Raw genomic sequence first — 13,311 nt, 5'->3', positions numbered from 1 at the left:
GTTAATACCACAGTGCTGACTACTGTAACAAAGACAAATAAGCACTAAAACAAAATATCCATATAATTTTGCAAGGTATAGCTCATGTTATTTAATTGTCCAATTGCATGGCGATTACATATCACAATTCTTATGCTAACGACAAAAGAAATGAGTTCCTTGATAGCAATGCTACTCACAAGAAAGCTAATAAACAAAAAGTTCCAAGTGGTGTAGATCAAACTTATGCATTCGAAAATTTTATAATTGATAACATCAAGTGTTAATTTACCGTTATGGAATACCCAATACACATATGACCACGGATATATTCAAATCGTCGTACCTGCAATAACGTCCTTTTTCACGAACGAATGTGATCTACCGGATAAGAATATTCAGGGGTTTTGTAATTATATGAACAGCACAATGGGTGCAACAGGTGTGGCAGGACCTGCTTAGCCAACTGGAGTACATGAGATGACCCCGGTGTTTTAGCTGGGATAAGTGTTGCTCAGTGTTTAGTTTTCAAAGATGTATTGTATTATATTGATGTTTCTATTGACATCTAACATACATGTATGTCATCTTTGTTACGTTTTATGTTCTTAACTTTACAAAGTATATCTCCTTTTATGGATTACAAGTACAAATCCGAATTATAAGTACAAGTAACAACTGCTTCTTATGATAAAAACTAAGTGAATACGTCATCCTTTTTATTCAATATCCAGATCCATTAAAAATAAACATAAAAATAAAACATTTTTAAATGTATAATTATGTCTATGAAATCAAAACTCATACTTTTCCAGTGACAAGTCAAGAAAAATATTTGTAAATAGAGACATGTTTCATATTGTGATATAAGTTTAAATTGGAAATAACTAGATAGTGTATCATTTAATATCTTTTATTAACTTGATATGTAATATATACAGACATGTTTTCTATAAGTCATTGTTGGAATTTATAATTTATTTCACAACTCTTATTTTAACACTTTTTAAAGATATTAGGCTTATCGAGTTTCTAATCATCGTTGGTAAATAATTATTGCGTCAGGTGTGATTTGTTTATCTTCAAAGACTAATGAACACATGAAGATATATTGGTGAATTAATGGTGGCAAATCTGCCGCTTCAATTAAAGAATTTTCCCTTTCAAGGCTTCTGTAACAGTCTTTTCCTTCAATATTTTGGCAAACAAGATCTTAAGCTTTAATCCACTGTTAATAAGATACACTCTTTGATTGTATTCCATTCACAACATATTGTTAAGGGGGCTCGCGGGTCTAAATTAATGTTTTTATTTAAAATAGGATTTCGCTATATTTCTCTATAAATAAACTTTATCTTATACTTAATAGAAATATAAAATTAAAAAAATGGGGTCACCATTCATTTACGCTCACAATCTGCCTACGAAAGAAGCATACATTTTTGTTAATGTCCTTTTTTTCTGTTGAACTAATAGGAGAAATAGAGATAATATCGAAATAAAAAAAGAACTTAATTACAGAAATCGCTTAAATTTTACATTTATTTATTTTATGTAAAGCTTATTTGAAAACAACAATAAAAAATATAGGTTACCGAAGAGTTAAACAATATATTTAAATTTTGATGCCACAAATGGCATGTTTGCACCAAAGGGGGATAACTTGGTCGTTTTCAATGATATCTACATTTAAAATGTCACCTGGGGCCAACATGAATTGATTTTGTGGAATGATTTTTGTACCATAAGATAAAGAAACAACTACTAAAGGTAATAAATAAAATTTGTAATGAAAAACGAATGCTTCATTTTTGCTAATAATCTTATACCCGCTAGCCTCCTCAAGTGCAGTTGTAAAGGTCACAGCTACACAGTTCGGTTGAATATAAACTGTAAAATTGTGACGTAGGGACAAATCTATGGCAAGTGTCTTTTTTCATCTCCATGCTTAATTTGGATCTTTCAAGTGCGGCATCATTCCATTGTTGCTAACACTATGTTAAGTCTTACACAGGCAATTGGTTATATTGTTTGTGGTGCCGTTGTACTTCTTAGAATGACTTTAAAGAGCTGTTTAATGTGGTATGATTTCAGTGCATTTTCTAATCGTTTTGATAATTTGCTATGATTTGAGTTTTTAGAAATTTGTAAACATCACTATGAAATTGCGAAGTGGTCTGAGTAGCCTTTCATTCGGCACTACAATAAGGCAATCTCCATCACCCAGTATCACAGTATGAATTACGACACCCTTTTGAGACAAGATACTTTGTAGAGTCACCCTCTTCACTAACTATTCGATCAGAAAGTTGGAAAGCTGGAATGATATTGGCATATATCATCTTAGCAACGGACGGGTTTTTTTAGGGTTTTTTTTTTTTGTTTTCCAAATTAATGAAGGCTGACATCCTGATAGACATCGTCCATAATGCAAACTACCAGTTTGCATATCAAGTTCGTAGACAAGTATTTCTCCATGGATGTTACATTCTGCTTTACATGAATGACACATAGTTTATATTGCTAAATGGGTAAGTACAGTAAATTCATTTGAATCAGCTTTGCTAGTTTCACTTACAAACTTATGTAGTCTTAACAGATCTTTATATAGTGACACGTTTTCGTCAGTTACAATCTTTTCTCAATTTGTTTTGAAACAAACGTCATGAATGAAACTGGTTTCTTTTTTTGTCACGCCCTAGTATTGACGGCATCAGTTGAAGTAAGAGAGACTTTAAAGTTTTCATCACATCGTTTTAATGATCTAAAAAGATTTGTCTACGATTCAATTTGACTTATAAGTGATTTTCTGTAAAAAACAAAAATCGACAGCGTTTTTGATAATATTTTTTTCTATTTTCAGATCAAAATGACTGTCCTGCAATATCTAATACACTTAGTAAGGAACTGTCAACTAGTCAAATTCAATTGTGTTGATAGCACAAAAAGGGTCAAATCCTATCATTGTGCTTTCTTCTCCAAAAACTGTAGTTTTCTTTTCCATACTCCCACATGGCACTTAAATTTCAATGCATAGTACATCAATTAAATCATTTAAAGTATCACGAAGTTTTTTCATAAATATATACAAAATTTATAAATTTCTTTGATTTCATAATCGTCATAATCTATTGAATACATTAAGCCGTCCTTTGAAAAACCTACAGACCGTTTCATTATAGTTTTTTTAGTATCAAATTAAATATTCATGATCAAATTCTAAATTGTACCCAACAAATAAATAGCATTTTAATGTGAGCAGTCAAATTACCCAGCATTCAACACTGATCTGACAGACACTTGTTAAAACGATAGTCTGTGGATGACAGCAGATTGATCAATCGTTTACATACTGATTTTCACAAGTAGGAAATGCTAGCTAAAGGAAAGTATCATTTTGGTGAGTTTTCCTCAATTTTTGTATTCGTTTCTTCAATTGAGAAGTGCAATATTAATGATTTTACACCATTTGCTTACACAAAAGTTATTTCGTAATTGCACTGAACTGCAGTCAGGTGCACATTTCTTTTTTTATGCTATGAAACGAACTCACAGAAGCTAAGCAAATCGCCATCAAGAAAGAACGTATCACAAACGAAACACATTGTTCCATTCATTCACCGAAAGGTAGAAACAACACATCAATGATTTTATTGTACAAGTGAATGAACAAAATTGACATAGTATGGATTATACTATCATAAATGTATATGAAAATTAATTGTTTGTGTGAAAGGGTTAAAATGTAATATCTTTACCGATACATATAGAAAGATATTTTATTCTTCCAAATCGAAGAATATTAGAATAAAATATCTATGTATGTACTGGTAGCGATACCTGGTTTAAAATTGCCTTTTTGTATACTAATCTAGACAATCCTGAAAAACATGTTATTATGACCTATGTGTTGAAATAACAACTAATATCGGCATAATGAGACCATTCAATGACTACTTTTATCATCGTAGGCACTTATTAATGAAATACAAAATTATTGTATTTTATTGGTGTTCAGTAATCTCCAACAGCGTATTGCAATACAATTTTACAAATGAATTAAATTAATTTCAATACATCAACTCTCTTTTAAAACATTCAATGAAAACTTGTTGTAATGAAGCTAGTAAAAAATTTGTCAAAAAAAGCGTTCAGACTTTTTTTTAATTTGTCTTTTAACTCAGATTTATTATGCATACACTATATATGATGCGAAGCGTAACAGTTTATAAGCCTCAGCTAAATGAATAATAAATATATTTTTAAAACAAATTTCATGGCAGGTCACATTCATGTTAAACCAAGCAGACATCTATAAAACATAAAAATAAACCAGTGATGATAATAAAAAAAAAGAACAAGAGGCTCATTAGAGCCTGATATTGCAATCCTGTAATTTCAGTTTCAGGCTTTTGACTTTTTTTGTAGATCCACTTTGCGGAACAGTTTTGTCGTTTACACTTTGTTTGTTTCTTTAATAATATTCAAGTTAATACATAACCCAAAACTGTATATTTTACAAAAAAAATACTTTTTATGGATCATAACCCAACTATAAGTTGTCATAATGGTTTGAAGATTATTTGACAGGTAGATCTAAACACTTTCAGCTATGTCAGTTTTGCTCTTAATGGTTTAGAAACATGAAAGTCAAAATCCTCAGCTGACCCCTTTGTTATATTTTTATAAAACTGCCGCCATGTTTTTAAAAGGTCCAAATCCCCGAATACAGTCTATAAACATGATACCCTAACTAAGGAAAATTAAATTAAAAAAAAATATTAGGCCAAGTAGTTACAGAGTAGAAGATTTTTGAAAAGAAAATAAGACTTTCACAAATAATGTAAAAAGACTCCTTAAGGGGTCAATTGACACCTTTGATCATTTTACGTATTGGTAGATCTGAATTAGCTGTAACGCATCTATCCAATAGAACTAGAGATAAAGGATACTACAGATACATTTAAGTCGGCTTCATATCTTGACTTACATCTAGAAATTGACAATGAGGGTCGGTTGAAAACAAAAATTTTCCACAAAAGAGATGATTTCAGCTTTCCAATTGTGAATATTCCATTTCTAAGTAGCAACATTCCAGCAGCACTTGCATACGTGGTATATATCTCCCAATTGATACGATATTCCCGTGCTTGAATTTCCTATCATGGTTTTTTTTTTTGATAGAGGGTTGCTGCTCACAAGGACGCTATTAAACCAAGAGTTCCAAATAGTGAAGTTGAAATCATCCCTTCGTAAATTTTACGGACTCCATCACGAGTTGGTTGACCGTTATGGAATAACCGTTTCACAAATGATATCGGATATGTTCCTTACGTCGTAACTACAATCTCCTTCCCTTTCATGAATGTTACCTACCGAATTAGACTATTAACCGCATTTGTTATCACATAAGCAACACGACGGGTGCCACATGTGGAGCAGGATCTGCCTACCCTTCCGCAGCACCTGAGATCACCCCTAGTATTTGGTGGGGTTCGTGCTGTTTATTTTTAGTTTTCTATGTTGTGCCATGGGTGCTATTGTTTGTCTGTTTGTCTTTTTCATTTTCAGCCATGGCGTTGTCAGTTTGTTTTAGATTTATGAGTTTGACTGTCCCTCTTTTATTGCCATTTTTACTTTCTCCTTATTTATTATAATATTTAAGAAAATAAAGGCTTGAAGCAGTCAAAATGAATGAAAATAAACTGTTGCCAACAGTAACCCAACAATGGGTTGTCGAACTTGTCTAAACATTCCATACCAGATAGAATATGACCCATTAATCACTTTAATTCCCTTTCATTTTTGCTCTAACTACTTTTGCTTTTTGAGTTATAATAGAATAACTGCTTTTGTCCCATATGTTCTATGTTTAGCCTTGGTGGCCATGTTTGTGAATGGATCAAAACTTCGATTGCACATTATAAACTAGTCACCCTAAGGAAAATTCAGTTAAAATTTGGGAGTATCTTGTCGAGTAGTTTTAGAGAAGAAGATTTATGAAAAAGTAATAGACTTGCACGAAAAAATGTAAAATAATAACGGATATAACGGCAATTACTCCTTAAGTGGTCCAATTGGTTTAACAGTTTCATAACAGATAGATCTTGACTTACTCATCACTTTAACTGATATCACTTTTGCTATAACTGTTATGACTGTTATAGTTTTTGCGATAAAAGAAATGAACTGCATTTGACCACTATGTTATATTTCTAACCATGGCGGTCATGTTTGTTTATGGATCAAAACTACGGATACATTTTATGAACCGGTTACCCTTAGGAACATTCAATTTAAGTTAAAAAGTTATGGGCCCTATATTTCCAGAAGAATAGATTTTTAAATGTTAGCAAACATGATAAACAGATTGTGTAAAATTGTCTTTAAAAGGCAATTACTCCTAAAGGAGACCACTGACAATTTTGCAGATCTTGCTTTGATTAATTTTTTTGTGGTTACAGGTTATCTTAATTGATATTCAATAATATTCAAGATAATAACCAAAAACTGCAAAATTTTCTTCGAAATATCAATTAAGTGGCAGCAACCAAACAATGGGTTTGTTAGGGCTGATATATATTGACCTATTGAATATTTTTACTCTATGTCAGATTTGCTCTAAATGCTTGAGTATTTGAGATATAAGCCAAAAGAGGTACGAATGATACCAAAGGGGCAGTCAAACTCATAAATCGAGAATAAACTGACAACGCCATGGCTAAAATTGAAAAGGACAAACAGACAAACAATTGTACACATGACTGCATTTGATCCCTATGTTCTATTTGTAGTCATGGTGACCATGTTTGTTGATGAATCAAAACTTCGGATACTATTTATAAAAAAAATACCCTAAGGAGCATTAAGTTAAAGTTTGGAGGATATTTACTTAGTAGTTTCAGAGGCGAAGATTCTTGAAATAGTTTACAACGGCGATTACAGACGACAACGACGACAGACGACGACGGACGCCTAATGATGCCATAAAATCAAATAGGGCCCTTTGGTCGCCAGTAAAAAAATAAGAAATTACCGTTCACTTCTAACGTTAAACTAGAGATGATAGCAACACAAAATGATTTTCAGGAGTTCCAACCTACAACACTTGAATGCCAATCATATTAATAATTATATAAAGGAAACAACCTATTTTAGGGGGACATCATTTAAGTAAGTAGAAATATATCTCCCTTTACCAATAAAATTCTTAATTATTTTTTTCAAATACTTCTTAAAGATTAAATAATCTTCACTTCATCATGGTATGTGTTATTCTCAAACAAAATCATACAATATAAAAAAAATTCTAAATCAGCTTTATTTACAATTCATATTTCATTTCGTCCCCGAGGATATCACCAGCCCAGTAGTCAACACTTCGGTGTTGACATGTATATCAATAATGTGGTCATTTTTATAAATTTCCTGTTATTAAAACTTTGAATTTTTCGAAAAACTAAGAATTTTCTTATCCCAGGCATAGATTACCTAAGCCGTATTTGTCACAACTTTTTGGAATTTTTGATCCTCAATGCTCTTCAACTTTGTAATTGTTTGGCTTTATAAATATTTTGTTTTGAGCGTCACTGATGAGTCTTATGTAGACGAAACGCGCGTCTGGCGTACTAAATTATAATCCTGGTACCTTTGATAACTATCAAATAGAGTTGACGTATAATGATTTATGGACAAACAAATTCAATAATTTACAGGGGAGACGTCACTCATGCTGTTAAAACTTGTGTCCAATCTATTTTTCTGATTTTAAATAAAATATGTTTAAACCAAACCAAACTAAACCAATGTTTTGCAGCACATTAAAAAGAAAATTTCATTTACCTTTCAATTATACAATAAATAGAACTAAAAATGAAGTTGTATACTTTTCAATGCTGTCTCCAATTTTTTCCAGGGCCAATAACTAATGAGGATGAAATAGTAACAGATACTTTATCAGAAGATATGAAAGTGGAACATTTAATTGTAGACGAATTTGAAACAAGAATAGACTTCTTAAATAATGGTGTACTACCTGATCCAAGAATTATGATACCTCAAATTCAAACAATGGACGTCTTTGATGATGATATCTTTATCTGTGCTTTTATGAAATGTGGTAAGAAGTTCTTTCGTTATGTTATTTGAATAAACGTATATTCGAAAAAGAGTGTGTTGGTCCTCAATGCTCTTCAACTTCGTACTTTATTTGGCCTTTGTAACTTTTTTGGGAATTGAGCGTCACTGGTGAGTCTTTGGTAAACGAAACGCGCGTCTGGCGTATATACAAAATTTAGTCCTGGTATCTATGATGAGTTTATTTGTCCTTGTTGTATGTTCGTCGTACCGTCACGCATTTCTTGTCGAACTGGGGCAAAAGACTATAAATCAATTAATTAAGATAAATCGGAGTACAAAATGTGCACATGACCACTTAATTGAATCAAAACCGTCCAACACTTCTTAGGAAAATATTTTACATGTGGCATGTGTATCATTTGAAATTAGACAATTAAGCTTTAAGGGCATATGATACAGTTTTGATCCCGAATTTACATTTTGATAAACATTTCCATATAGATGTAGATGTATCTAAGGGACTTTTATTTAGGGTCTGTATAAGCAATACAATTAAAAACATAAGCTCTGAAGAGCTCTAAAAACCGACTACATATGTACCTAAAGGACATTATAAAGCATTTATATTGATATAGGTACTCATTGGCTATGGGAAATGGTACAGATGATAGTGAACGGCAAGGCGGAATACTTTTCGAAAGCTAAAGAATGTTGTACAATGGAATTCCATTTACCAGATGAATATAGTGATTTTCAGAGGCCAAGAATATTCAACTCTCATTTTACACCAAAATGTTTACCGAAACAAGCGTATGAAAAAAAGTGTAAACTGATCATAATTGAACGAAACCCGAAAGATATTATTACATCTCAGTATCACCACTGGAAACTTTTATTCCCTCAAATCGCACTTCCATGGTCAGACTTTCTTAAAAGTGTATATACAAATGGTAAGTTATGAGATCATAGAATAAGCACATTTATTACATATTTTCGAGCTACTACTTACAATTTGAATATGTCTTTGGCATCTTTTGCCCCTATTTTACAATGCCTTATAATTTTTTTTAAATTCAATATTTGTCAAAAAATGACGGAAAATGCATTGATAACAATCATGAAGGTGATTTTGTCTAAAACAAAAATCAGACAAAAAATGTTCTTTTAAAATTCTTTTTAATATCATCCTAATATTTACAGTATAATTAAAATAAGTGTAATTCGTATTCAGATATTGTATCAAAACACTAGCAAATTTGTGAACTTTTCATTTGCAGATCGAAATATCAATTCCAATTGGTTCTTTTACCGAAAAAAATGGTCTGATTTCTTGTCATCAAGTAACAACCCGTGCCTTGTATTGAGATATGAAGACATTAAACAGGTAAATTTAGATAATTCCGGCATATGCCAAAATGATATATAACAACTCTTAAAATTAAACACGCGTAAATGAGGGACGAAAGACACCAAAGGGACAGTCAAACTCATAAATCGAAAATAAACTAATATGGCTAAAAATAAAAAGACAAACAGAAAAACAATTGTACACATTGTACACGGAATGAAAGTTCCTTCATAATATAAGTTCCAAATGGAAAAACTATTCTTATTTCCACAGGAATAAATATTACAGTAGATGTTTCTAACGGAATAAATGGTATAGAATACTTGTTCCGACAGATAAAGTTTCCACTGGAACTTCTGTAAAGTGGAACTAATTTACGTTGACAACATGACACAACATAAAAACCTAAGGAATAAACAACACGTAAAACTATAATATACAAGGAATCGACATAAAAAATAATTAAGTCGTACAGACTTCTTCAATAAAAATGAACCAAAAGTTGTTTCTGTTTATTTGTTTCATGGTTGAACAGTGTAGACGGCTAGAAAGAAAAGTGTTATTCGATTTTTTTTCCAAATTCAAATGTTTGACTGCGTTTTCCTTTTTGTCACATTGAGTGAAAAATGCTAAATAGTGCAAAATTTACCCAAAATTAGTTATCATTTTGATTTTCATAATCCAAATATTAAAATGGTCCACGATGCATAAAACTGAAATATAAGTTCAAAACTAATACTAAGAAATATATGACATTCTTTACTTAAATGATTCATATAAATGACATTATTAAGCATTATATGGACCTCTAGGTGTTTTATTGTAATGCATGTAAATGCATGCAGTTTTCAGAATCTATTAATACTAACGGTTATCTCTCTTTGGATATAATTATTAAATATTAACTCGACCGTTTTCAGTTAACTGTTTTGACATCAATTTAAAGCCAATAAATGATTTACAAATTTGGCTTCACAAAGTTGTGATCTCAAATGTAAAATGCTTAAAATTATATGATTGAAAGTCATGCTTTATAAATATACAATGTATATGTTATTTGTACATTTACAGAAAACCCTTCAGAGTTTGTTCACACTTTCCGACTTCTTAGGTTATCCACGCGAAGAAACATTTTTAAAAGAAATACAAGAGAAATGTAGTTTGGACAAAATGCGAGACATGGAAAAGTTAAGAGAAAGTGGAACTGACATAATTAACTCTGATCAGGTGTCCAAGTTGTACAGGAAAGGTATGAGGGCACGAATAACACATTGTCATATACTAATAAGATGTAATATTTGGTAAAAACAAATCAGATACCACAAACGTCTTTCTTTTTTTTTTATTCTTAAATCAATGCCCATGTTAATATTGACTAAAGTCAACTATCAAATACCCGTATTTTCATTTGAAATCAAATATCTTCGAATCTATTTGTGTGTGAGGCCAAGATAAGATTGCATAAAAATAACTAGAGGCTCCAAAGAGCCTGTGTCGCTCACCTTGGTCTATGTGAATATTAAACAAAGGACGCATTTGAATTCGTGACAAAATTGTGTTTTGGTGATGGTGATGTGTTTGTTCATCTTACTTTACTGAACAATCTTGCTGCTTACAATTATTTCTATCTATATTGAACTTGGCCTAAAAGTTTCAGTCGAAAATGTTAGTTAAAATTTACAAATTTTATGAAAATTGTTAAAAATGCACTATAAAGGACAATAACTCCTTAAGGGGTCAATTGACCATTTTGGTCATGTTAACTTATTTTTATGTTCTATTTTTAGCCATGGCGGCCATGTTGGTTGGTTGGCCAGGTCATGCCACACATTTTTTAAACAAGGTACCCCAATGATGATTGCGGCCAAGTTTGTTTTAATTTATCCTGGTAGTTTCAGAGGAGAAGATTTTTGTAAAAGATTACTAAGATTTACGTAAAATGGTTAAAAATTGACTATAAAGAGCAATAACTCATAAAGGGGTCAACTGACCATTTTCATCATGTTGACTTATTTGTAGATCTTAGTTTGCTGAAAATTATTGCTGTTTACAGTTTATCTCTATCTATAATAATATTCAAGATAATAACCAAAAACAGCAAAATTTCCCTAAAATTACCAATTCAGGGGCAGCAACCCAACAACATGTTGTCCAATTCATCTGAAAATTTCAGGGCAGATAGATCTTTAACTGATAAACAATTTTACTCCCTGTCAGATTTGCTCTAAATGCTTTGGTTTTTGAGTTATAAGACAAAAACTGCATTTTACCCCTATGTTCTATTTTTAGCCATGGCGACCATCTTGGTTGGTTGGCCGGGTCACGCCACACATTTTTTAAACCAAATACCCCAATGATGATTGTGGCCAAGTTTGATTTAATTTGGCCAAGTATTTTCAGAGGAGAAGATTTTTGTAAATGATTACTAAGATTTACAAAAAAAGGTTAAAAATTGAATATAAAGGGCAATAACTCCTAAAGGGGTCAATTGACCATTTTGGTTATGTTGACTTATTTGTAGATCTTACTTTGCTGAACATTATTGCTGTTTACAGTTTATCTCTATCTATAATAATATTCAAGAAAATAACCAAAAACAGCAAAATTTCCCTAAAATTACCAATTCAGGGGCAGCAACCCAACAACGTGTTGTCCAATTCATCTGAAAATTTCAGGGCAGATAAATCTTGACCTGATAAACAATTTTACCCCATGTCAGATTTGCTCTAAATGCTTTGGTTTTTGAGTTATAAGCCAAAAACTGCATTTTACCCCTATGTTCTATTTTTAGCCATGGCGGCCATCTTGTTTGGTTTGGCGGGTCACGCCACACATTTTTTAAACTAGATACCCCAATGATGAGTGTGGCCAAGTTTGATTTGATTTGGCCCAGTAGTTTCAGAGGAGAAGATTTTTGTAAAAGTTAACGACGACGGACGACGACGACGACGACGACGGACGACGACGGACGACGGACGCCAAGTGATGAGAAAAGCTCACTTGGCCCTTCGGGCCAGGTGAGCTAAAAATACATCTATCAAATATATTCTTACCTCAAATTGATTTATTTGGGTTTTTTTTATTTTTTAACAACCGTTTTTTACAAAGTTCGGTGAAACATGCTTATAATAAGTATATGCAAAACTCAGTCTTGTTGAAATCAGTCTCGTATGAAGACTCATGTTCCTCTTGACTAGTGAAAGGTTTTTGAATTAAACTTGTCAACACGACCTGTGAATTTGTTTTCATGAATCTATATATGTTTACAATCATTCTTATATGACTCTTGATACAGTTGATCTTTATCACGTGATCTTCATCATGTTGAATACATATGTCATCTTACCAGTACTTGAACTATTTATTCTTGCCCATTGTAGGTGCTGTTGGGGATTGGAAGAATCATTTTACAGTTGCACAGAATGAACAATTTGAAACTCTGTTGGAGAAAAAAATGAATGGAGAACAAGTAAACTTTACATACGAACTATAAAAAGGATCTGATACTTTACTATTTCCTATTAAATTTTCAGTAAAAGCATTTTTCTAGATGTACTCTGTTGGAAGTTATGATGATTAAGTATTTATTTTAGTGTCTTTTATCAGATTCGAAAACAAATATAGTGGATATACGTAAATTTAACGAGATAGAAAACATCTTGAATTTTTAAATAACTATTGTAATTTAATATATGGTAATAATAATATACTTTTATATATGCATATCTTAGATAGAGGTATTAGGTACCAACTTTATTACGACTTAATATGAAATATACCCGGTATAGGTGTCAATGAGGTGTAATAAAACCCTCAGCCGAAGAAAGACAGACAGCACCATCGAGAAAATACGCACAGATAAATAGTCTACCAAAATAAATCTACACATGAAACTAAAGTCTTGG

General features: G+C 31.7%; 1 protein-coding gene across 1 annotated transcript; it reads left to right on the top strand.

Annotated features, from left to right (window-relative positions):
* Nucleotides 1-3,233: 3,233 nt before the first annotated feature.
* Nucleotides 3,234-12,961, top strand: LOC134714204 (sulfotransferase 1C2-like). Its single transcript, XM_063575444.1, has 6 exons — nucleotides 3,234-3,379; nucleotides 7,895-8,098; nucleotides 8,694-9,008; nucleotides 9,336-9,442; nucleotides 10,478-10,655; nucleotides 12,787-12,961. Exons 1-6 carry the CDS (start codon nucleotides 3,352-3,354, stop codon nucleotides 12,897-12,899), a joined length of 945 nt encoding a protein of 314 aa, XP_063431514.1. The 5' UTR covers nucleotides 3,234-3,351; the 3' UTR covers nucleotides 12,900-12,961.
* Nucleotides 12,962-13,311: the final 350 nt, after the last annotated feature.

Source organism: Mytilus trossulus, chromosome 4 (assembly GCF_036588685.1).
Source record: "Mytilus trossulus isolate FHL-02 chromosome 4, PNRI_Mtr1.1.1.hap1, whole genome shotgun sequence".
Taxonomy (NCBI): Eukaryota; Metazoa; Mollusca; class Bivalvia; order Mytilida; family Mytilidae; genus Mytilus; species Mytilus trossulus.
This window is presented reverse-complemented; position numbering and strand designations above follow the sequence as displayed.